Here is a 27,108-nt window from a genome sequence, read left to right on the forward strand (position 1 = left end):
TCTGTTCTTTTCCTGCTCTTTCAGCTTGCCTTCAGCACGCGCCGAATTTTGATTAGTTTCCTCTCGCTCTTTTGTTGCGCTTTGCGGTCCTCGAGTGTAAGCTTGGGGCCGTGGTGCAGGCCTTTGATAGTGATGTGCGCTGTTGATCGGGGTCCTGAAGCCTCGACTGGCCACGTACTCGTCGGCAAGCTGTGCTGCACTCCTAACAGACACACCTTCCTGCCTATCCTTGACCCACAGGCGCACGTTATCCGGCAGGGTGTCATAAAACTGCTCCAAACAAATTAGATCCCTCAGTTTACTTAAGTTATCCGCACCTGCTCCTTTCACCCACTCTGAAAAATTATCACTCAGGCTACACGCAAACTCAACAAAGCTTTCACCAGGCTTCTTTCTTTCCCGTCTAAATCTCCTCCGAAATTCCTCTGTGGAGAGCCTGTATTTTGCGAGTAATGTCGACTTCACTGAACTGTATACGCCTGCCTCGGCTGCGCTCAGTCTGGCCACGACCTGCGAGGCCTCACCCGGTAACAACGCAAGCAACCGCTCTGGCCAGGTGTCCTGGTGAAATGAATGTTTCTCACAGATCCGTTCAAAATTAATCAGGTAGAGACCAATGTCCTCGCCTGTTTTGTACGGCTGAAGCAAACTCGTCATCTTCAGGTTCTCAGTATGCGGCGGCGCCGCATCTGCACTGCGTGCTAATCTCGCCTGCTCTAGCTTTATTCTCTCGAGCTCAATTTCGGCCTGTCTTTGTTCTCTCCTTTCCTGCCTTTCCTTCTCTTCCGCTCTTTCCCTCTTTTCTTCCTCCCTTTGTTTCTTCTCCTCACATATCTTTTCCCAGGCCTCGCTGAGCTCGTCCTCCTCGAAACCCCCTTCGATTATCGCACTGCGAATTTCGGGCTTCCTTAACCTGCTATTGATATCCAAGCTGAGCTCTACTGCTAACAGCAACAGCTCTTCTTTCTTTAACACTCCGATATCCATATCTTCACAAGAGCCAACCAATACTTCTGCAATATTCACCGCACACTTGTGGCGGCCCTTCAGAGCCAATTGCCCGATGGAACCCTGTTCTTATCGTCCGGCAAAACGTGATCGCTCAAGCACTCACCTAACCTCGAGCTGCCGAAGGCCGTGTCTCCCGGAGCCACGTTCCCAGGTCCGCCGATCCCAGATCGTCGGGTCTGCCTTCTGCTGCTCGTCCTTAGTTTCCGGTAGTCGTTACTGCGACGGTTGTGCCTCCCGGAGCCACGAAGTCTCGCTCTGCCGATCCCGGATCCGCAGAAGTCGATCTTCCGTCCGCAGCTACTTCCAACCTCGAGCTGGCGAAGGACGTGTCTCCCAGAGCCACGTTCACAGGACCGCCGATCCCAGATCGTCTGGTCTGCCTTCTGCTGCTCGTCCTTAGTTTCCTGGAGTCGTCCAAAACTTCATGCCGTTACTGCGACGGTTGTGCCTCCCGGAGCCACGAGGTCTCGTTCTGCTGATCCCGGATCCACAGAAGTCGATCTTCCGTCCGCAGTTTTCTGCATGCCTTTTCTTGATTCCACCGCTGCCATCCAGTTTGTAGCGTCGTCGGGGTAGATTGGGTGGGATGACCAAGATCAGGCAGGTCATGAAAGCAGGACGTCCATTTGGGAAACTTGAAAAAAGGAATTTATTTCCATTCAAAGAAAAGTTAACTGGTCATCGTTGTTCCCCCTTCTGCGCCCGCCGTCTCCTCCGTCCTTTTTATCCCTCTCGTTGCCGCCCCTCTCCCTCTATCTCGGTCCATCAGTCCACTTCACGAAAGGCAGGGGCGGCCCGCAGTAAGAGGGGGGGATCAAGGGGGTGAATCGTCCACCCGGAACCCGACTTCCCCTCAGCTCTATGCTCAGTTGTTCCGGGTGGACCCATCCCTCCAAGAAGCAGCGACGAATCTTTCGTTCCCCGAAACCGCCGCCGCATTCCGCAGGGCCCAGCCGTGGCGCCAGCGCACCGTCCCGCGACACAATGGTCAGCCTCAACAGTCGCTGCGTTCGCGGAACTGAGTGGCGGCGACATCGCGCTCGCCTCGAAGACGTCACTGGCAGCGGGACGCAACAAGGTGACATGTTGATGTCTTCGCAAATGCCTAGGGGACAAGAACTGTCGAAAGGCACGCCGAGGAGAGGAGTTTTTTTTTTGCTTGGAGTTTGCGGGGCGCCTGCAGCTTATAGCACTGCCGTGTTTCACATTGTTCATTGTGATGTCATTGTGAACTCAATGCGTGCGTTCTTTTGAAATGTTAAAAAATTATGGGAGGAGGCTGAGGGGCTCTTAAAGGTGTTTTGCCAATGTTAAAGGTGTTCGCGACTCAGGTGCACATTGTGGGAGACTCAGGGGTTCTAAGGTCAGTCTGGAGCCCCTCCACTATAGGGTCTCACACCACATGTGTTACTTCGGAACATTAGGCAGCTTATTTAATTTTTTTTAATGGGGAAAACCAGTATTGAAAATGAAGATTGCTCAATACTACCCACCAGTTATCAAAAGCGAGCCTGCATTCTGTTGTAGTTTGTAAGGTGAAACGGCTATGAGAAATGTGAATTGTTTTCCAGATGCCTACAAGTTAGTTATTTCAGCCCAGTATTGCACAACTCGTTAGGATACCACAAGTATAGCACAATGTAGCAGTATACCACAATGTTTGCAGTATACCACAATGTGTATTACCAATGTGGTATGCTGCAAAATTGAAGACTGCGCTGGTTGAAACTGGTAATTCAGTTTGTACAATGCAATGACTCCATGGGACACTTAGAAAAAATACACAACAGAGCATTCAGTTCCCATTCCTCTTGTAAACAAAGTGGACTATAAGTCATGATGACAGGATTCTAAGAGGACTGAGCAAGGTTACCCAATTGGCTGGTGTTAATACTTCTACTCTTCTTAATTGAGGCAGCATAAAAATTTTTGCCTCTTTCCTTGAAGCTGTACAAGTTATCAGTGCTGACCCGGGTCATATCTGGAAGGATGACAGAGAAAAAAAAAGATGCTAAAAGAAGCATGAGCACTGCCAGGGTTGTGAGCAGTGATCACGGCCTTCTCGTTTGTGCCGTGACCAGCCCTAAAACATAAGAAATTAGTGTAACGTACTTATGCTAGATGACAGAATTGCCCTCGCCGTCGTCCTTGGCCGTTTACTGCATTCTCTGTGCGAGGAAAATGCGTGGGGCAAAAAAAAAATTTACCTCTTATAGCCATGCAAGAGTACGTTTATTTGGGCCAATCAATAACGTGAGATCATAGGGTGGAAGTTTTGGAATCAGTAAAAATGACTTGTGCGGGCTATTTGGTCCCATTAAGTTTGGAAAGAATTCAAGTGACTATAATGTAAGCATAATGTTAACAAAAAAGAAGACTGCATTGTGGATTCATTGAGCTGATAAGCGCAGCTGATGTCATTAGCTAAATAGTATTTCAAGTGACTTGGTGATGCATCTTCGATAAAGTGAAACACTATAGACAGGACAAGAGAGTGAGACAGACGGGACGAGCGCATTTCTATATTGCTTGTCTTGTCTGTCACTTTCCTGTCCTGTCTAGTTTGCTTCACTTTATTAAATGTTTTGTAGCTGAGGCCAGCCAGGCAATGTGTAGAGCAAATAAAAAATAATGTGTGAATTTGCGATATCTAATGAAAAGACGTTTTTCATGGAAAATAATAAGGCAATTAGAAGGTCACACCTCTAGAGTCGACTTTGCTAACAGGAGTGATAAGTGATTGCCTTCATCCAGTGGCTTATCAAATTACCAGCTGTACTAAGGTGGAGAATTGCGCTATGATGAAGGCCAGGAAATTTAAAGAGGTAGCCTTACTGAAGATCACAAAAAAGGGTCTTTGCTGATACCATTGAAGTGTAATTATTTCACAGTATTATTGTAGAACAGTGCGCATGCTACCTACTGTGCATGTTGAGAGGATGACTCACTTACGCACGTGCATCAAGGACTTTTATAGAGATGTATCTGTTAGTTCGGCTGCATTCTTGTGTAGCCAAAAACGAAAACAGTAGAAATGGAACAGAAAAAAATGTAAATAACGTGGATGAATAAATAGTTTTCAAAACCAGTAGAATTAATGTGTAGGAATTTAATTGTTTTTAAGGGTGCGCATAGCAAATTTGTTTTTTTTTAGCAAGCACTCATGTTTTCTTGCCGTTAACAGAAAGCCTCCTCCTCCTCCTTCTGACAACCGATTCAGAAAGCCATCTCCTCCTCCTTTTGACAACCGATTCAGAAAGCCACTTCCTCCTCCTTTTCCTCCTTCTGACAAGCGATTCAAAAAGTAAGTTGTTTGGGACAAGTATTGTTGCCAGTGTCCACGCCTGCAAAGAACTTGCTCTACATAGTCGTATATATGTGGACTGAGTGTTGGTAACTAATTCTACTTGTTGCTTAACTGATGATGTTTGAGACAATGGGTAACTGCAGATAATTGCTTATTTTTGAAGAGTGACTTTTGCGTCATGGGTTGTGAAAAATGATTTTGACGGCGTACCTCGTAATTGTGTTGTGGTTTACACATGGGGACCGCCCCAAATTTTTTATATGTGCTTTAAGGCGCACCCATGTCCATGCTGTATGCCCGTTTTTGCCTGTATGCGTGCTGTATGCCTTCGCTGTGTTCTCTCTAGGCATTTTTTAATTTATCTGTATTAATATTATGGATGAATGGAAAAAAAAACTTTATTTTGTATCCAGTGTGTTAGTGCGTTGGGCCTCGGCCTAGGTGTCGGCTAGAAGGTCTTGCCTCCTAGTGGCTTCCTCGGCCCGCTGAATTCCCCATAGCTGATCATCCAGGGCTGAACTGAACAGCACGGCCCGCCAACGTGCATGGAGGGTGTTGGTGGCGGCTGCGTTCTCAATACTGTGTTTTAATCCTTGGCATTCCCATAGGGTATGTTGTAAAGAAGCTCATGCCTGACAATCTTTACATTGAGCAGTTGTGTAGATGTTAAAATACAGAGGATGTAGTAGCACTGTATTCTTATACGATCTGGTTTGTAATTGTCGCCATTAGAAAGGGTTTGCCCTGTTGAGTTCATGGTGAGGAGGGTGGTAAACACGCCTCTAATTTATAATGTTTAGTAATTTCATTGAACGTTGTCATTCTGGCCTCTCACTCTCACACATTTAGAAATTCTGATGAGGGATCAACATTTGTTTTAGCCCGGAGAGCGAGTCCTTGAGCTACATTTTGTGCCACCTCATTAGGGTTTGATCTCTCCCATGGGGTTGGGTATATGAGCTGGGAATCATCGAATGCTGACGCATCTATCGTATTGGTTTGTTTTGCCAGTTCTAAGAATACGCATAGCTTCAGGGGAGATTCTGCCATTTTCAAAATTCCGTACAACAGCTTGTGAATCTTTGATTACATAACACGCGTCAGGTTGTGACATTGCGAAAGCTATAGTTGTCTTTTCAACGCGTCTTGCGTTTTGTCTGACTGGTTCTTGTGCGTATTCTCAGACTGGTGCTGCATTGTTTCTTGTGGGTAACTATTGCAGTGACGAAGCAGATTTTGTGTTTTTAATGAGTGGCATCTATGAAAACCAATTCTTTGTTGTTTCCAAAGCCCTTTATCATTTTCATGGCTCTCTGCTCAGCTTTCTACCTACGTGGTGCATGGGGTGCATGTTTTTAAGGTAATGGAAGGACTGTGAACTTATCCCATATGTCACGGGAAATGTTGCATTTGATGCCATATTGTGTGTGGTAGGTGATGCCTAATTTTTCTAGGATGTATCTACCAGTCTCAGTTTTATTAGAGAGGTGCTCATAACGTGCAATATGTTGTGCCTCTATCAGTTCCTCGAGCGTAATATGTAAACCTTGCTGTAGCAGCCTCTCTGTACCTGTGCTTTGCATGAGCTTCAGTGCTTGTTTGTAGATTTGTCTTATGAAGCTGTTTAATTTCATTTTTTCTGCTGCAAACCATCTATGGTATGCAGAAACATACGTAATGTGGCTGATGACAAGTGCGTGGATTAGCCTTCTGACATTTGCCTCTTTCATGCCGCTATGCTTACCGTATTTACTCGCATAATCTTCGCACTTTTTTTGCCGAAAAAGCGATGCTAAGTGTGGGGGTGCGAGAATTACGCGGGGAGAACTTTTCACGAGAACGTACCAAGCAAAAAAAAAAAAAAAGTGGCCGCAAATCGGGATTCTCACACCAGCAACTAACAGCAAGCTTTGAGAAGTACTAATTAAGCGTTACCTCAACAATAGAAGGAGAGGTTCAACACAAGGCAAGATTTATTTGAGACGCAAAAAGTGCAAGCAAATAGTCGAGAATTAGAATACCATACGCAAAGCTTGTGGGCGTTGCGGGCGTAATGGTAGCGTTCGTCGCTCACCAGGAGCCCTCAAAAGGTAAGCGTAGGACGTCAGTATTGGGCTTATGGCTATTTAACAGAATCGTCCGCAGTTTCCTTCTGACAAAATAAAGTTTACCATCAATCCCAGTTTTAGGCCCACGGCAGGCCCAACGCGTCTTGGTGGCTTTCAGCTGCCGTCACCAGTAGCGATCACAAAACTCGTAGACTCCGAAGGGCCTACCGGCGGCCCTGTTGTCGTTTAGTGCCATTGTCATCTATCACTTGCAACTTGAAGGAGCCGTGTAGCTTCAGTATCACACCATAACGTGCCAAGATTACTGACACAGCATACAAAACACGCCGCAACGCGCACTGGCCACTTCGGCTTGGCTTGGATTGGATTGAATTTGCGTGCAATAGTATGCTTGATGCATAAGAGATGGCGCCAAATGGCGTGCGCTATCATCACAGGTGGCTGGAACGAGCAGACGACTTTATTGCGGCAGTTTTCTGGGGTGCGATAATTACTCGAGGAAAAAAGAAATCGTATTATTCTTGGGCGATGTGGGGGGTGCGAGAATTATGCGAGTGCGAGGATTACGCGAGTAAATACGGTATTCGTAATTCTTTTGATTAGGCGCATCGTTTGATAAACCTTCGCTTCAATATTGCGTAACGTTTTGCCGTTGGTGCCTTTACTTTCTATTAATAACCCCAGTACCTTTATCTTGTCGACAATAGGTATGGTGTGTCCACCTCGTGTTGTAAGTTGTATCAAAGACTTTTAGACAAATCTATCGATTGGCTTGGCTACATTCTTGTGTAGACAAAAATGAAAACAGTAGAAATGGAATAGAAAAAAAATGGAAATAGTGTGGATGAATAAATAGTATTGAAAAATAGTAGAATTAGTGTGGAGGGATATAATTCTTTTTGAGGGCGCGCATAGCAAATTTGTTTTTTGAGCAAGCACTCATGAAATTTTCTTTCCGTTAACAGAAAGCCTCCTCCTCCTCCTTCTTCTGACAACCGATTAAAAAAGCCATCTCCTCCTCCTTTTGACAACCGATTCAGAAAACCACTTCCTCCTCCTTTTCCTCCTTCTGACAAGCGATTCAAAAAGTAAGTTGTTTGGGACAAGTATTGTTGCCGGTGTCCACGCCTGCAAAGAACTTGCTCTACATAGTTGTATATATGTGGACTGAGTGTTGGTAACTAATTCTACTTGTTGCTTAACTGATGATGTTTGAGACAATGGGTAACTGCAGATAATTGCTTATTTTTGAAGAGTGACTTTTACGTCATGGTTCGTGAGAAATTATTTCGATGGCGCACTTCGTAATCGTGTCGTAATTTACACATAAAGGGCGCCCCAAATTTTTTATATGTGCTTTAAGGCGCACCCATGTCCATGCTGTATGCGTGTTTTTGCCTATATGCATGCTGTATGCCTTTCCTGTTCCTGTATTCTCTCTCTAGTCATTTTTAATTTATTTGTATTGTTATTATGGATGAATGGAAAAAAAACTTTATTTTGTATGCAGTGTGTTAGTGGGTTGGGCCTCGGCATAGGTGTCGGCTAGAAGGTCTTGCCTCCTAGCGGCTTCCTCAGCCCGCTGAATTTCCCATAGCTGATCATCCAGGGCTGAACTGAACAGCACGGCCCACCAACGTGCATGGAGGGTGTTGGTGGAGGCTGCGTTTTCAATACTGTGTTTTAATCCTTGGCATTCCCATAGTGTATGTTGTAAGGAAGCTCGTGCCTGACAATCTTTACATTGAGCAGTTGTGTAGATGTTAAAATACAGAGGATGTAGTAGCACTGTATTCTTATACGATCTGGTTTGTAATTGTCGCCATTAGAAAGGGTTTGCCCTGTTGAGTTCATGGTGAGGAGGGTGGTAAACACGCCTCTAATTTATAATGTTTAGTAATTTCATTGAATGTTGTCATTCTGGCCTCTCACTCTCACACATTTAGAAATTCTGACGAGGGATCAACATTTGTTATAGCCCGGAGAGCGAGTCCTTGAGCTACATTTTGTGCCACCTCGTTAGGGTTTGATCTCTCCCATGGGGTTGGGTATATGAGCTGGGAATCATCGAATGCAGACGCATCTATCGTCTTGGTTTGTTTTGCCAGTTCTAAGAATACGCATAGCTTCAGGGGAGATTCTGCCATTTTCAAAATTCCGTACAACAGCTTGTGAATCTTTGATTACATAATACGCGTCAGGTTGTGACATTGCGAAAGCTATAGTTGTCTTTTCAACGCGTCTTGCGTTTTGTCTGACTGGTTCTTGTGCGTATTCTCAGACTGGTGCTGCATTGTTTCTTGTGGGTAACTATTGCAGTGACGAAGCAGATTTTGTGTTTTTAATGAGTGGAATCTATGAAAACCAATTCTTTGTTGTTTCCAAAGCCCTTTATCATTTTCATGGCTCTCTGCTCAGCTTTCTACCTACGTGGTGCATGGGGTGCATGTTTTTAAGGTAATGGAAGGACTGTGAACTTATCCCATATGTTACGGGGAATGTTGCATTTGATGCCATATTGTGTGTGGTAGGTGATGCCTAATTTTTCCAGGATGTATCTACCAGTCTCAGTTTTATTAGAGAGGTGCTCATAACGTGCAATATGTTGTGCCTCTATCAGTTCCTCGAGCGTAATATGTAAACCTTGCTGTAGCAGCCTCTCTGTACCTGTGCTTTGCATGAGCCCCAGTGCTTGTTTGTAGATTTTTCTTATGAGGCTGTTTAATTTCATTTCTTCTGCTGCAAACCATCTATGGTATGCAGAAACATACGTAATGTGGCTGATGACAAGCGTGTGGATTAGCCTTATGACATTTGCCTCTTTCATGCCGCTATGCTTATTCGTAATTCTTTTGATTAGGCACATCGTTTGATAAACCTTCGCTCCGATATTGCGTAACATTTTGCCGTTGGTGCTTTTACTTTCTATTAATAACCCCAGTACCTTTATCTTGTCAACAATAGGTATGGTGTGTCCACCTCGTGTTGTAAGTTGTATCAAAGACTTTTAGACAAATGTATCGATTGGCTTGGCTGCATTCTTGTGTAGACAAAAATGAAAACAGTAGAAATGGAATAGAAAAAAATGGAAATAGTGTGGATGAATAAATAGTATTGAAAAATAGTAGAATTAATGTGGAGGGATATAATTCTTTTTGAGGGCGCGCATAGCAAATTTGTTTTTTGAGCAAGCACTCGTGAAATTTTCTTGCCGTTAACAGAAAGCCTCCTCCTCCTCCTTCTGACGACCGGTTCAGAAAGCCATCTCCTCCTCCTTTTGACAACCGATTCAGAAAGCCATCTCCTCCTCCTTTTGACAACCGATTCAGAATGCCATCTCCTCCTCCTTTTCCTCTTTCTGACAACCGATTCAAAAAGTAAGTTGTTTGGGGCAAGTATTGTTGCCGCTGTCCACAACTGCAAAGAACTTGCTTTACATAGTCGTATATATGTGGTCTGAGTGTTGGTAAATATATTCTACTTGTTGCTTAACTGATGAGGTGTGAGACAATGGATAACTGCAGATAATTGCTTATTTTTGAAGAGCGACTTTTGCGTCATAGGTTGTGAGAAATAATTTTGACGGCGTACCTCGTAATCGTGTCCATGGTTTACCCATGGAAACCATCCCAAATTTTTTATACGTGGTTCAAGCCACACACATAGCATGCTGTATGCCTGTTTTTGCCTATATGCATGCTATATGTCTACTCTGTGCCTTTGCTCCAGGCATTTTTAATTATACATTATTATTTTTTTCGGTTGTGCGAGTTCTTCTGTGGCGGAGGGGGACATATTCCTAGCAGGAGTGCGTGTGCTAATTGCACCCTTTTTCTGAAATTGCAAAAGAGCTAATAGCACTGTCATTGAAGTTCGTAAAAGCTTCGAAGAGCCAATGTTAAAAACTATTATGTGCCAGTTGAAAATTATTTTCTTGCTTGTAATAACAGCGCGCACCTAACAAAACTCTGCAGGTACCGTGCAAGGCGGCCTCCAAGGACGTCTGTAGATATGTCCAAGCCCGGTGTCAGTAATGAATCCCAGGCTGCCAGCACCAGGTGAGTGCCATTTTCAGTGCTGGCAGAATCGCTGTACTCTTCTCCAGTAGCTTTGAATCTTCTGTAATGATTTCCGATCACAAGTTCAAGTGTTGTCTTGGGTGACTGTACAATTTTATGGAAAACGTAGAAGTGGAATGGGCTTTCATTTTTTTCTCCTGAAATTTACTTAGCACAGATCAGACCTTTTACAGTGCAGTCAGTGCAGGACTGGCTGCAACCTGATCTTTTCCGACCCTTTTAGCCTTTCTTGGAGCCCCGCCGTCGTGGTCTAGTGGCTAAGGTACTCGGCTGCTGACCCACAGGTCGCGGGTTCGATTCCCGGCTGCGGCGGCTGCATTTCCGATGGAGGCGGAAATGTTGTAGGCCCGTGTACTCAGATTTGGGTGCACGTTAAAGAACCCCAGGTGGTCAAAATTTCCGGAGCCCTCCACTACGGCGTCTCTCATAATCAAATGGTGGTTTTGGGACGTTAAACCCCACAAATCAATCAATCAATCAGCCTTTCTTGGAAATTCATGCGTACATGTATGTGCAGCCCTTTGGAGAGATGAGAGATCGGTTGTAATGTGACTGCTACAGACAAGCGCACTTCTCAATAGAGTTGCACTGGCCAAGGCGGGAGTGGTGAACACGATGCAAAAAAAAATATGCGTAACAAACGAGCAAGTAGCATAGGGGTAAGGAAAGGGTGGGCAGCGCATAGCAGGAATGCAAAGTAAAAGAGGGGGCATTCGCATAGGCGATACGGAAACCTTTACTCCAGTCGCTCGTAGGCCACACACGCTCTGCACTGAAATGTTTGTTTACATCTACATAAATTCTGCATTACTGCTGTTTGACTTCGCAGTTTTTTTTTTTGTCTAGAAAATAAATAGTTTAATTAGTGTTACAGGTCGCACATACTGTGCAACCTGTATTGCACTGTCAGTATAGACGCTTTTCTGAAAGTTTAAAAGCTGTAGGGCCTTCTGATCCAGAGCTCTCGCCTTTTGCTACTAGTGTGTGGACCTACAAGCTTGGAGGGCGTTTTCCTGATAGTTGCCATGCCTGATCTGTCTGCCGCAAAACCGTGGTTTGCTTCTTGCGCACTGCCTTTTGTTGTCTAGGGCAGGCTTCCAGAGATGGCATGGGGACCCACAGGCTCGGCCTAAGAGGTGCGAGCTGCCTCATTGGAAGTGGCCGCAGGCAGTTAAGGCTGTAGATTGGTGCCAACTCAACAACATGCTGTGCAGGGTCTGTATGTAGGAAGGGGAGTGAATCTTCTTTCTGAAAAAGTGAGGCTGTAAGTGGCATGCCCAACACTCAAATGGCAGTTCACGATAGACACGTTTTCTACATTGTGCACACGCACACGCACACACACAAGACATCGACCTAGGTATCGTAGAGTGTTACGAGAAAAAAAAATAGGTACCTAAGCACCACCAGTAAAAAGTGCAAAAAAAGAGTTTTAGCATGTTACAGTGGGCTGAATTTCAGACACTGTTCAATAGTTGTTGTGTAATGTTTTTTGATGAAGTCAGCATCATCCAGCAGGTCCATAAAATTAGCAATTTTCGCCACAACACTTTTTACTGCATTCATTTTATTGGTACTACAGGTCCTTACACATTAACTTTTCAGCATTAGTAAATTTGAAGAAATGCAAACATCTTGGCTACATGCACTTATTTTTAGATACACACGGCTGCTTGCTCTACATGGTTTGCATGTGTGCAGCCTTTGAAAAATGTTTTGGTTGTAGTCTGGTGCCGCTTAAAAGTGCAGATATTTGTGACTCCGGCAACTATAAGCAGTCTATGCTGTACAGTACTAACTCGACAAGTTATGGTGTGGAATTTTCTTGCTGCGATGTGTTGCTGGAAAGATGCGATGCGGGTTTGTTGGTAGCTCGTCTACAGTAAGTTTGCTTGTAGTGCACTTGAAGAATGGGACAAAAAAAATTGCCCCTACCTTCCCGAAGGGAATCGTGAAAAAATGCATTCTTCTTGTGCCGAGAGTACACGGCGTAGTAATTTTAATGGCGTAAATTAAGGACGAGATGAGGATTTGTACCGTAACCATTTATTTACACATTCATCAGCCAGCAAACGGTCGAGAGTGAGTGGACTGGAGAGTGGGGTGCAGGGAGGAAACGAACGGCGAGAGAGGGAGCAGTGAAGCACTGCACCTACCCTCTCCTACACTATCTCCACCCACGCGGGAGCTCCACCGAGCTCCCGCGATGAAAGCGCCCTCACATGCCAGAGCGCGCTCCTCTCCACTCACTCTCCGCTACTCTGCCCACACCACCTGCTCCAGTTGTTTGGGGGCTGACCCGCAGGTCGCGGGTTCAAATCCCGGCTGCGGCGGCTGCATTTCTGATGGAGGCGGAAATGTTGTAGGCCCGTGTGCTCAGATTTGGGTGCACGTTAAAAAACCCCAGGTGGTCGAAATTTCCGGAGCCCTCCACTACGGCGTCTCTCATAATCATATAGTGGTTTTGGGTCGTTAAACCCCACATATCAATCAATCATCAGTTGCTAGGGGGCGAAAATAAGCATGCGTGCCCTCAGCTGTTGCTATGGGAGAGAGAGTGATAGACCATGGAAGTTGTTGGGTGTCCGATGAGGAACATTTTACCACAAAAATTCTTTTAATCGGTTTATTACGAGCTGAGAAAAACTGTTTTTTAGAAGCGGCACGAAATGAGGATGAAAGTAGGCGAGCTCGGAACCCTTGCCGCTTCTCCACGTAGCCTTCGCAAGCTAAATCTCTTCCCTACCCTCTCCGGCATCCAACCAAGAGGTAACGTGCGTATGACGTGCCCTAACAAGCCCAACCCCCGCGCACGCGTGCGGCGTTTTCTTTTTCCTTTTTTTTTTTTGTTGACCAGCGTTATTTTGAGGTCTACTGCCTGTTTCTGCGGGATGGTTTGGAAACGCTAGCTTATGAGTACACGAATGTGTAGGAGCGTTCCACGGCTGTCATCTGCTCGATGCGCTGATTGCTACCGCGGGGACACGAACGAATGCGAAACGCCGGCACTGAGCCCCACATCTCGTTGCAATTCACGGGGAAAAAAATGAAGAAAAAAGAATGCTCACATTCCCTTATTGCATCTCATTATATAATTAGAGATTTATTAATCTCTTCAAGCAACAAATACATAAACTACGCGTGTTATGTTAAATAATTTTCGCCATGTCACGTGCCACTGTTGGCAATGTCAGAGCATAGTCATCTACGTAGAGGACCAATGTCACTGCATTGCAGTGTGCGTAGGGCCATTCATACGCGCCCGTCATGCCCTCATTCTCTGAGCGTTTACCTGAAAAAGGAAGGAGGAGCAGCGTTCATCTTGAAATTCGACCCGTTTCCGCAGTGCGTAGCGTTGCAAATTTTGGTAGACGTGATCATGAACGTGTCATCTACGCATTGCACTTGTCAGCTCAAAATTCTCAAACCTGGTGAGTGGCCCTTTAAAGCAAATTAGGCACTACAATATGCTTGCGACAAGTGATTTTGTAAATTAAGTTCATGAAGCTTTAAAAGCAAACAGAATTCGTTCATCAGTTAGTTTTATGAAGGAAACAAGCAGCAACATGCATTCATGTGAGCAGTGAGCCTTAATGTGAAAATATATGATACTATTTATGTTTGAAAACATTCTTATTTACATGTGAGTTAATGCAATCAAATTAAAAGTAATTTGTAATTTGCATTTGCTCACTCTTCTTTCGAAGTTAACGCTCTGTCTGTCTATATGTGCCTTCATTTTTTCCTGTTCTTTACATGTGCTACAAGGAAACTTCATGAACTGTTGCCGGAGTTCTATTACTCGTAACATGACACATCGCTTGCTATAATGTGTGACAAGTAATACCGTATTTACTTGCATAATTTGCTCTTTTTTTCTCACGATTTTAGGGTTTCCCGAAGGGGGTGCACAAATTACGCGGGAGATTTCGCGAAGGCATACGAAATAATGGGCAATAGCCCTGACGTGTGCAGTATGCAAAAATTACAAATTAATTAGAGTGCAAACAAAATTTACTTGTTTATTTGAAGCACCTACTTTTAACCAGTCAGATCTGGTTACGGGTGGTCTAGTCAAAATCGCTGAATAATCGTCCCCTCCACTGCCCAAGGCGCATCATCCTCGATTCTGTCGAGTGTGTTCGAATGCCCTATTTCCTTGAAATTCTTCTCAGCAACGTTGAGAGAAACTACTAGGTCCCACGACCTGGTGATAACACGAAACTTAAGCATTCACACATAATTGAAAGGGTCTTTTTCAATGGTAGGAAAGCTGTATTAATTAGCAGGTGCACTCACTGCCGCTTTCTCCTGTACCAATCATGTCGATCATCACACGTTGAAGAACTTCATGCTTTAGTGCTTGTTGGCTGCACAGTTCGCGTTTTATTTGGCAATCTTTATAACAGTGAGGTTGAATTTCGCCGTATAATTAATTACTGTAGCTCTTCGCAAAGCAACGGTAAAAATGGGATGGTCAGATGGCGAAATCTAAACTTCTGAAATCAACTGAGCATGAATTGCAGGGTGGACGCAGAGAACGAGGAGAACATTTGGTGTGACAGGGCAAGAGGCCCTCACATACCTCCGAGGCAGAAAGTTGTCTGTACTGTGGTGCGGGCCTGCAGTATTCTCACGGTTGTAAAAGTCAATAGATTGAGAGAAGCAAATGTTCGAGAAGTTCCGACAATCCGTCAACAGGTTTGAGTGTTCGAGTATAGTATTCCAGGGAGTTTAGTTCAAGGGAAGTCCTTGGCAGAAAGGACGCCGCGTTAGCCTGCTTGGCAAGGGCCATGCCCTTTTTCGCTCGTACGAAAAATTCAAAAATCCAAAGTCTCTTGTTGCACGCGCCGCCAAGCTGGCTTGGGCAGGTGGAGGAGCACATAACCAGTTTTTTTTTCTAGAAAAGCTAGCATAATATTTGGGGTGCACTAATTATGCAAGTAAATACGGTGTGCTGTTTATTACCGACCAGTCTCAGTCTCGGCTTCAATTTGGGGGAGCTCTGAGAACACTTGGCCGGGTGCAACTAACGTCATCTAGAGGGTGAAACGGCACACAAAACTGTGTCGCCCTTTCATGCTGCGTGCATTGTCTGCTCACATTCTTTCACCAAGTGCATGTGTTGTGTGATGTCACTGCCACCATCGTCACCTGGTGGCATAGGTAGGCAAACTCAATCATGAGTAGACTAACTAAAACTCACTCAGACTCAGATGGATTTGTCAGTCTGAGTGAGTGTGGGGGAATACTATTTTGGGCAGTTTGAGTTTGATTGAGAAAAAATTTAGTGAGTGTGACTCCGACAGAAAACGTTTCACGAAACGGCTGATAGTACGCTAACGGACTCATGAGTCGACCCTCTCAGACTCATTCAGCCTCAGATAGAGCCATGAATTTTAATGCATTCAATTGTGTTAAATTTTAGTTATTATGAGTTTAAGAGAGTCCTGTTGAGGGAAGCATTGGTGAGTGTGAGTCCGACTGACTTGTAAAGGCGAGGTATGTTTCATGAGCAAGTCTGAGTGAGCTCTACATTCTTTGTTAACCTGTGCCTGGTGTCAACGACTTTGTTAAGGCTTCCACATGTTCACTGCGGGTACCAACTCGCGAGCAGCCCTCGAATAGTAGCCTGCTGGCGCTGGTGCGGAAAAAGCACAGTGGCAACTATGAAGTCCTTATTTAGCCGCAGTAACTCGGAGCTTGTCCACAATAGTGAGGTCATGTAAGTTTGGAGTTTCCTTCAAGTCACCTTAGATGATTTCTGGTGTATAGCACTGAATTATACATGTGAATTTCGAAATCCATATCTTTCCAGGCTAAATTTGCTGTTGAAATTATTAGATGATGTATGCTTTTCGATAATCGATCCCTTAGGCTATCTAAGCTGTGAAATTTTGTCATTACCCTTAAGGTAATGATGTGCAGTATACATACCAGTACATCTTTAGAGGTATCATTACACCTTCAGGGAAGAAAGGGACAGGAAGAGAAAGATTGACTAGGACAAAGCATAGCGTTTACATAACGCATGTTGTGGTAAGAAGGACTTGAGGCTGGCTACATGAACTTGAAAAAAAGCTTGTGCTATCACTTTAGTGGCATTTGGTTTGCCTATGTGAACAAAAGTCCACAACTTTGTTGCCTAGTTAACACTAATGTTATATTGCTGTGTACTTAACAGCTCTATATTTTAATCATTTTCAGTGGTTGCTGCTGTTTATTGCACCGGTAGGTTTAAATCCTTTATATTCTGTTTAAAATGTGATCATGAATTGGGCAGAGTTGTACTGCACCTTCTATTCATCACTTTGCATCTGAGCTTGTATTTTGTTGCTAACCAATCCTCGAAACTGTGGTTTATAAAATGACATTCATGGCAACTGTTAATACAACTATATTTATTTGAAAAAAATATAAATTTTGCAAAATGTGCAATAAGTTGCTGGTCAGTTCACTGTTAGATGGAATGCGTTTCTCACACTTGCACAGCATCGTGCACAGGAAGCGGCAAAAACAAACCGCTTGCGCGCAACGATGCAGTGGTGGCTCATGTTTCATGTCGTGTGCTACTGAACCATCCCTTCACTTTGCTCGTGCATTGCCGCGCTGACACAGCTCTTCATACAATCGCACGGCTCTTGAAGTGTGAAAATTTTTAGGGAATTATTATTTATGAATCTTTACTCTATAGAATAACGACTCTCAATCAAATCAGTGGAGATTCATTTTGCTAAAATGTAGTTAGTGTTAATGCCTTTGTTTTAATTACATATTTTATACCTAAAAGGCTAAAATAAATATTCTTGTCCCCTTTCTTCAAGTCACGTGGGAGGTATCAATGTGTCATTCAAAATTTTGTCACGGCTGCTGACTTGTAAAAGTACAGCAGGGCCATGTGCAACATGCAGCACGTTCCACCAACGTGCCATTTCGCATGTGCACTTCGGTTTCAGCACTTCATATGCACAGTGCTGTGCTAGGCAGGAGCCACGCACTCATTATTTTCTTCTAGCTGTGGAGCAATCTGTTTCTTCATGACATCTAGTTTTCTTCTCATGAAATAGTATCACATTAAATGGACACTAAAGTCGAGCACCAATTTACGTGACAGTGAAAGCTCAATGTATGACTATGTCTAAAATGACAGTATTATCAACAGCTTTGCCCTACTTACCAAGAAATTAAGGCAAATGCACGTGAACACATGCGCCGCAGTAGGACATTCGCAGAATTATCCCTATGACATCGTTGTTGCAGCCTACTGTAACTCATTAGTAATCAAACTAGCTGCACTAAATAAAGAACCTTATGGTTGTTCGTTGACCCAAGCACCTTTGCCATCTCCGAGCTAGTAAAAGGAAATTGTTCAATGGCCATTGTTGCTGCTGTGGCTCCCACTGATTTCATTCTGCTGCAACTAGTGTTGGCAGCTGCGCAATAAAGTTGGGCAACGTTGTGCATAGCAACAGTGACGTGAAACATTTTGCTTGAGGCGGGTAATTAGAAATGTGCTAACCCGATGCGGAGCACTAAAACATGATTTTTTTTTTTCAAAATAAGCACTTCCTTGGCACAGAGGTAATACAGTCGAGCCCACATATAACGGTCCCACTTAAAATGAACTTTCACCTAAAACCAACAATATCCGCGTGACCGTGAAAATATACATTGCTTAAATGGCACAAAATCGCACTTACAACGAACGTCTCCGAGCGTCGCTGACCGGTTACAGCGAACGGAGTCAGCGGTCTTCCGACTTCCTGGGAAAACAATTTCGACCACCGATCAGGCATCGGCGAGGTGCCCATACATTCTTGTTGTTAAACGTTGACCCTGCCTCCGCATTCCTTTAGTTGCCGCTCTCTCCGACCGCTTTTTGTTACGCACCCCACCGCCCTTTGTCCCATGTTTTCACACTGCCACCGATCTTTTGAAGACTGGTCGGCCATATACCCTGTTTTTGATCGCTGGTACTGTCGTTGGCGTCGCCGGCCTGGAGTAACCAGACCATTTGCCAACATCGTCGGCCAACAACTGTATCCGATAGTCTGCGTCTAGTGCACGCACTTACGCTACCCCACGGACTCTGATAGTCTGCGATTCGTTTCGTTGTTAGGACTTGTCCTCGCTCACTTTGCACTCGGCTCAGCATGCCTTCCGCACTCGTGCGGAAGGGCAAAAACGGCTGTTAACTTCTTGCGCGGAACGAATCGCGAAATATCGAAGTTCGTGAGGCCACGCAAACACGCCGGCGCACCGATTCAGGCGGCCATGCACTCTTTCCAAGTTTTTTTACGTGCGAGTTTCGCGGACCTTTCAAGCAAGGTACCCAACCTGCCTCCTTCCCGTGTGTTTTGGTTTTCAAGGTCGCCCTCCCGCCGCATCCTCCCCTCTCTTTATCGCAACTCCTTGCCCTTCGCTCGCAAGTCTTCTCTCCTCTCTTGATCACAACCCCTTCGCCCGTCTCCACCGCTCCGCGACGCCCGCCACGCTGGCTCGAATTAGTTTCGTTTTCTGACTGGAAACGGGCCCAGAGCTGTTCCACGCGTTTTGGCATGTGTGTCGCGTGTGCACATCTTGCTCGCTTTTGGTGTGCATGTGTGGTCATGATGGTCGACGGGAGGACTAGCACGCTTTTTTGTGCCGCTCAACAAAACGTCGAAAGTGTTACCGCTTGGCTTGAGCGTAATCCGCGCGTTAGGTGCCGCGTTGCGGAGCGCTTGCTCTTAGCTGTTGACCACCTGGCAGCCAACTTGCCGCTTCGGGCGTCCGGGTATTCAGCTGCGGAAATGGTGAATATTTCGTGGGCGGCGGTGACGGCTACATGCACGAGAAACTGTTTTCGCGAGGCCGACTTTGTCGACGTCGGGCTCGATGCCGAGGCTGAAGCTTCCGAACAGGACCACTGCGGCGGCGATTTGTGGCGGCGCGTCGTCGACTCCGACCTATGAGAGCGGGTGGGATATCTGTTGCAATGGTTTAATTACGGCCGATGATGATGCCGACACTGCGGAACCGTGCACAGATTAGGGCATCGTGAATGAAGTACGTAGTGAGAGCGATGTGGAGAAATCGGATTGCGAGAACGACGGAACTTTGGAGCCAGTGCCTCATGCAGCTTATGCCATGGGCCTCGGCGAACGAGCACCCTGCCGTTTTAAATAAACTCGAGACCACCTTTATCGCTTCTGTTCTTCAAAATACGTGCATCACGGACTTTTTGGGGCAAAAAACACTCGCAACTTTTTTTTAAAGCTGTGTTTTATTTACTATGAACTTCGGGATACAGCGAACGGATGTCGCGTCACGCTAAGGTTCGTTATAAGCGGACTCGACTGTACAGTGAGCTTTCTGTACTGCTATTTCAGCAATAAGCGTTGAAATTAGAGTTTTTTAGAGTACCTTTAATATCGCATGGCATATGATGCATGTCAAGTACACTACTGCTGCACACTTATGTGACTAACTTTCCGTGAACCGTTTCCAAAGAGCTAATTTTTTTTAGAACATTTATTTGATTTACTTTATTTTAGACATTAGTGGGCAATCACTTGAAGCATTCCAGTAAAGTAATAGATGAACTTTCAGCTTGAGAAGGCCTGCAAACCGCTACAAAGCATGCAAATGCCCTATGGGAAGTGCATCATAACCTCCAAGAAAGCATAGAATGGCCAGGGCGGGGGGGCTAATTCTACAATACGTAGTAGTAGTTGCACCGGGACATAATGTAAAAACATTGTGTCATGAGGATAGATCAGAAAAAGTAATAATTGAGACAAATTGTTGCGTTGCTGCCTAGGTTATTCTAACATAAAAATGGCCAACTAGGGGAATTATCTGAGGGGCTCATTTTCTGTATTGAATATTATGAAACCAACAGACATTTAATTATCTGGCTTGATTGTCTGTCGATTTCATTAGTGATGAAAAATACCATAAAATTTGAACGTATGCATGGTTGATTGATTTGTTTCCACGTCACAATGCTTAGTAACATTGCACGCAATCCTTATCTATGCATTGTTTTATGGAGCTGTCCAGGTATAATACAAAATTACACACACAAAAAAATGGCAAGGAAAGGAACATTATTTATCATGTAATGCTCTGAACAGACAATGTATCAAGAATTCCTTTCATGAACTAAGCCGATATTCTGAAATGCTCCTTATTGAGCTTTATCTGCTTGAGGATGCCTGGTAATGTATTCTAGAATGCTCCTTACTAAGGTTCCCTCACTGTGGCCTTCTAAGTTAAGATAGTGTTAGGGCATCCGTCATGTCTTTTTACCTCACTTCTTGCACTGAAAGGGTGTTTTTTTACAGTATTGTCAGTGACACTGTCTGATTTCCTATTTTCGATTGACACCTGTTACATTTGCACAAGCTCAGTAATTATATCCCTCTCGTCATTGCTGTAACATTGCTTGCGAGACACGTTCTCAAACGTGTGGCTGAATGACTGTCAAAATTTTTCATCAAGATCACGCAGTGAGAAGAGTTCAAGGTGTGCAGACAATGAAACTCCTACTGCGAACTCTAGCTTCATTGTTCCAACAGGCATTTCATAGGAAGATAGGAAAAAGAATAGACACAAGGAGTGTGAAAGTGAAACGGTACTTAGAGAATGGCCCCCTCATCGCCCATCATTTGGGTGAGCATCTTTCATGAATGACAGCTCATGTTTGATGACTCGTTGTGCAAAAGCATTCTTTGCATGCCATTTGAGCTGCCTCTACAATGATGCAGGTGTGGTCATCCAGGTAGGAGAAAATCACTTTGGTCTTATAAAATCTAGGGGTGAAGCTGTACACACTACAATTTATGCCCAGGAAACCGTACTGTCTTTTTCTGCTGATTAATCTCAGCCACTGAGATTTGTATCATGTTGTGATACAGGCGAGTGACCCATGCCTGAAAGCTGGTGCCTTCTTTGTGGCAGTGGGACTATTTTAATACTTTAGAGCAGTGGTTCTCAGCCATGGATGTGTCAAGGACCCCTTGTGAACTGGTGAAAGTGATGGGGGTGCCCTTTGCAGCGGAGGGGAGGGAAAGGGGTAAGTAGGTAAATAACACTACTGGAGCGTGAAACACAGGCCTTTTATTGCTACCAAAAACATCAATAAACGTGCCACATCACTTCATTTTGGAAAGTTCATCAGTACGTGGCACAGTCACGCGTAAATAAAAGTGAGGGTTTCACAGATCATAGAAATAGCTTCGCAGACCCCAGGGGGTCCGCGGACCCCCAGTTGAGAACCACTGCTTTAGAGAAGAAAGCCTGAACAATAATCCTTTTGACAAGTTTGCTGTATACAGGCGAGAACATTAGGATTGTTTGTGTGCATAGGCAGAGAGTTACCGGGGTGGTTAAGGGGGCTCGGGCCTCCTTCGGGCTGCATCATAGGGCAGAGCCTGTGGGGTTTCGACGAGGCGAGCGCCTTGCCATTCTCTTACAGTGAACGGACACAGCAGACACAGTCGGTATAAACCAACAACATACATTTATTTAACTAATTTACAACGACGATATCGTCCGCCGAATGATACATCAATCGTATTCAACCCACTAAGACATCCTTACACACAATTTTCATATACTTCAAAACATGCCAAACACACATTAACACAGCCAAGGCGGCGTGAACGAAGTTTGACTTACCACGTGGGTCCCCCCGGCGCGCAGGCCCGTGGTGACCACGTGGGCCCCCCACGGCGCGCAGGCCCGCGGTGCCACGCGCCGAGGACCCACGCTAGAGACAACCGCTTGCGGCAGCCGCTACGCGTAGAAGAGACTCGCTGTCGCTGCCACCAAGGCTTGCTTTCCGTCAGGGGTCACTACCGGCGCTACCACTGTCACGACCATGATGATGATGATGACAGTGGTAATCAACGCCACCTACCACTCTGTAGTTGTAACCTGAAATGCGGCTTTTAAGCGAGCCATGTGCGCCACACGGCACAAACAACTTTACAGGGGGTGTCAGCACCCCCGTATCTCCCCAATCTTAAATCAAACCATATCCCGAAAACAAAGATCAGCTATACAAGCTTTAACAAAAAAAAAAATGACATCGCATGTTCATAATGTTCTTGCACCACGACACCGCCGCTGGTCGACACTGCTGCACTGTCCGGCTCGACTTCACCTCAGTATTGGTCCCGCAACAGCAACGTTGCCGTCGGCGCGACGAACCGTCGCTAGCATCGACACGTCTTCCAGTTGCGACCAGCACTCACGAGGGCGCCGGACTGCAGGCAGTTGCGCAGGTCCCAGGCATCTCCATCGCCCGACCTCACGACCGCATTCCTGGCCAGCGACGCTGACGATGTGCAGATGACAGCCGGCCGTGGATTACATCCGTCCCGCTGAATACATAAAAAAAAAACTCGAAAGAAACAATGGAGCAGGGCCTAGAGAAGGGAGCTTTGGGCTTTTGGGCCACGTGGTACGATGGTCAGTACGGCTATCTAATACATCGGTGGCGGCCGCGACGCTTATCGAAATAAACCAAAAATCATTTTTCTAACTCGTGCATCACAACATAAAAAAAAAGTGAGGGAAGCAGAGCGCAACACCTCAACGCCACGATCCACCTAGTTGTGCCACGTGCGACAGGCGGCTGCGCAGAGCCTTAGGCCTGATGAGTCGCTCGACAACAACCGGCATTCACCCAGCACCCAGTCTAGGCGCAGAAGAGGCAGCCACGAGGAGACATCAACTCTGTGAGGTGGCCTTATCGCTCGCAGCACACAGCAGCTTACCGAGCGATCGGCGTCCACCGCCCCGGGCAGTGTCACGACGCCTCGGCGTCTAGCCGCAATACAAGTCAGCAACGACGTCCGGCTCCCTGAGCCCAAAAAGATAGAAGAAGCTATTTACAGAAAATCAGACCATCCACGAGGCTTCCGTACCCACTCGCTTCGGGCCTGGCCTACAAACCACGTGCTCTAGGCCTTGCTCACCCCAGGATGCAGATCGCATGGCTCTCGTCCCAATTCAACAATGGTTTCGAAAACTAACACCAACAAAAAAGAATAACACTTGCGAGCAAACAAAAAATAAAAAGTCAAGCTGCCGACAAATTCAAACACGTCACAAATACGGATCTCCTCGCTCTCAACAAAGCACACCACCGACGCTAGCAAAAAAGTCCCCCTAGGCCTACTCTACCCCGGCTCTAACAAAAGCTTGTACCGAACCGCAGAAACTGTCGTCCTATACTCCAAAAGCGCCACGTTGGGCAGCCAGTGTGGGGTTTCGACGAGGCGAGGGCCTCGCCATTCTCTTGGAGTGAACGGACACAGCAGACGCGGTCGGCAAAAACCAACAACATACATTTATTTAACTAATTTAGAACGACGATATCGTCCGCCGAATAATACATCAATCGTGATCAACCACTAAGACATCCTCACACACAATTTCCATACACTTCAAAACATGACAAACACACAATAACACATCCAAGGCGGCGGCCCCAACGCTTGACTTACCACATAGGCCCACCCCGGCGCGCAGGCCTGCGGTGCCACACGCCGAGGGCCCACGCTAGAGACAACAGTTTGCGGCAGCCGCCACGCGCAGAAGAGACTGGCTGAACTCTCGCCCGCCGCCAAGGCTTGCTTTCCGCCAGGGGTCACTACCGGCGCTACCACTGCCGCAACCATGATGATGTTGACAGTGGTAATCAACGCCACCTACCACCCAGTAGTTGTAATTCTAAATGCGGCTTTTGGGCGAGGCACATGTGCCACACGGCACAAACAACTTTACAGGGGGTGTCAGCACTCCCACAAGCCCCCCACCTGGTGCTGCCCCGGTATATTTTTTGAAGAGCTTGGCTTAGGCTCTCATTCACCACCAATAGACTGTTAGCCATCCTGTTTTGCAGCTGCAGTGGAATCCCGATTATACAACCTTCAGGGGAACGTGCAATACTGTCGTATAATCCGGGCATTTTATAATAGAAAAACTAAGAGTACAGTCAGTGGCATTCAGCCTTGCACAAAAAACTAGCACAGACAGCCTGAATAAGCCCATGACATGACTTTGGGGTTCTGCAAGGAAGGTAGATTGGTTCTTGCCAATGGCAGCATTACTTAGTTGAGGCAGGTGCTAGCGAATCTTTATTCTCAACTTGAAAAAATCGTATCCAACGCGCATTTTTTTGCTGATGAATTGAGTCCGATAACCGCCTACATGAGAAAATGAAATTGGAACTGGGTTGTCGAAAGCCTCCTGTCTGAAGAGTTGGACAGTGTCATTATCACTAAATGACGATGGACCACGAGTTCACGAGCTTACGTAAAATGCTCTTGTGCTTGACTGAGCTATTGTAATTTGTTGCATTATGAGGTGCAAGCAGTAATTTCCCGCTGTTTTAATGAACATTGACGTCAAATGAAAGTTATTTTGCTTAGTAAAAATACCTGCATCGCGCCTTTTTGTGTGCTCAAGCTTTTGGTCCGCTGAAGCTACTCTGGACGGAGCTTCTCTAGGTAATGACCCTGTGTATGCACGCGATCGAGGCGTATGCATAAGTGCATGAACAGCCAGGAAAATAAAGTTGTCAGTCTAAGAAGACATCCTGTTTTAATCTTGACTTTTCTAATCATCAACTGAGGGAAGCTTGAATGTTTGGTTAACGGTTGATGCGAGGCGAGTAAAGGTGGTTTTATTTTGGATGGAATCAGAAAGTCGTTGTAAGATACGGGGGTTGGCATAAAACTGCCTTGTATAACTAAGGTTTTAAATACATTAGCTCTATGGGGGTTTTGTGAGAGCAAACCGATCCTTGGAAAAAGTGGGTCGTCCTGTAACTGAAGGACGTATTATCGAAGTTCTATTGTATTCCACAGGATAATGTTTAGGCCCATTTCTTTTCCTAGCAGGCTTTTAAAATTTGAATCGTGAGGCAGTGACAAGTAGGGAGTCTGGCGCTTTGGTCGCATTGAGAATGAAGTTGCAGGATGATGAAAATTGCGACATTTGTACGGCTTTTGTTTGTTATGACTAGGAGGGCATAGACATTCTTCGAATACCCCGTTCATTTGACATCTCAGAATGCTATCCTGAGGCATTTCCCTGTAAGACTACTAAGAAATCGTACACCTATCTGGAGAATCTCGGGACTTGGTTTGCTAGTAACTGCTGCTGTAAGACCAAGACTGTCTCATTTTGCTGCAGACAAGTCGATCCCTGTAGGTGTGGTGCATGTCCCAATAGACGCATCCTTGTTCTGAATCTAGATATAATGATTTTTAGCTTGTGCAAATAGTAGTAAATTTTCGGTCCAAAGTTGATACGAAATAAAAATTGGTTTGGTACGAATCATTTCGAATCAAATATAAGTAGTATATGTCACATATTATAAAGATAATAAGCATGTTTGTCAATACCCAAATAGTCTGCACTATATATAAATTTTTAATTGAAACCAGACATAAGCAAATATAGTCTAATCTCGCTACAATGAAATTTACAGCACAAGGTAAAAAATTTGTTGTGGAATTTTTATTGCAGCGAAATTTTGTCTATAGACCACAAAATTTGCCAAGATCTCATGATTATGACTTGTCCTTTGGTCCCAACAAATGCATGCATTAAACTCTCTCCAACTCGGATGTACTTGGCCACACACCGAGTGAACGTATTGTCTCGCATATAACAAGATCAAATTATACAGAAAATTTGTAGCTGAAGTTGGCATGTGGGTTATACGAGAATTTCGGTCCGCAAGTTGGCTTCACAGTAATGCAAGGAAGGCGACCTTACGTCAATGTGCGGTTACTTTTTTTTTTCCTCCCACGATTTGCTGTTGGGGGAGCCAGTTATATGCAGGGGCTAATACACGAGAAGATATGATATTCAGGTGACTCTTGGAGCGTGCCAAAGCTTCGTTAGAGGCAAACTGAAAACGGCAACTGAAATTGCCGAAGCTCCGCACCACCATATCGGTAAGTGAATGACAGGAAAGCCGTAATGCATCGTGTCGTTTCAAGTCTTTATTACCTTGAATCTGCGGCTGTGTTAGCTGCGCACTTTCGCAGCGCATTCCTTATCGATGAGTGCAACAATAGCGACCGCGGTTTCCTGTGCAGCGGTTGCTGCAAACAGTAGTTCTTTTCAATCTCTGGGCGCTGCGCTGGCAGTTCACGTGCCTTCAGAACTGCATCGCTGCCATTTTTTGTTCAAATCGATGCGGTTTCATCTAAAGCGTTGCTGTATTGGCTTGAGTCGACACGCGTAGCTTCATGGTCGCCCATGATCGCCACGACCACATTTGTGTTCGCAGTGGTTGCGGCAGATTGTACTGACACTTTCACTAGGTACATGCTGTCCTCGCACGTGCAGTCATAATGATGTGGATGGGATTCACTATCGCAGGGCTAGTGATGATGAGCGGTAGTCTTGTTTTGAGCGCAACATCAAAAGCATGGCGGGAGTTCTTGAAGAATTGTTCTGCTGCGACATGCACATGCATCAAGCCCACCGTGAGCATCATGGTGGATGGGCGACCTGTCGCCGAGCATCTCAATGGCGAAAAATTCACTGGGATGCTCATGTGGTGGCGGAAAACGTGTCTCCGATGAAGAAACGGGTGTTGCGATCTAGTGTTTCAGACCATTCTTTAATT

The 27,108-nt window shown here is 45.4% G+C and overlaps 1 protein-coding gene across 23 annotated transcripts in view; it reads left to right on the top strand.

Moving 5' to 3' along the window:
* Positions 1–27,108, top strand: part of LOC119160958 (uncharacterized) — a 156,035-nt gene that overhangs the window by 64,805 nt on the left and 64,122 nt on the right. For 9 of the 23 annotated variants that reach the window (XM_075880215.1, XM_075880222.1, XM_075880223.1 and 6 more), the window contains 5 exons: positions 4,196–4,315; positions 7,353–7,475; positions 9,609–9,764; positions 10,362–10,445; positions 16,674–16,697. In XM_075880215.1, coding sequence (XP_075736330.1) covers positions 4,196–4,315; positions 7,353–7,475; positions 9,609–9,764; positions 10,362–10,445; positions 16,674–16,697 — 507 coding nt within the window. The remainder of the gene's footprint in view (positions 1–4,195; positions 4,316–7,352; positions 7,476–9,608; positions 9,765–10,361; positions 10,446–16,673; positions 16,698–27,108) is intronic. The other 14 variants (XM_075880231.1, XM_075880234.1, XM_075880233.1 and 11 more) reach the window with 7 other exon arrangements.

Source organism: Rhipicephalus microplus, chromosome X, assembly GCF_043290135.1.
Source record: "Rhipicephalus microplus isolate Deutch F79 chromosome X, USDA_Rmic, whole genome shotgun sequence".
Classification (NCBI taxonomy): Eukaryota; Metazoa; Arthropoda; class Arachnida; order Ixodida; family Ixodidae; genus Rhipicephalus; species Rhipicephalus microplus.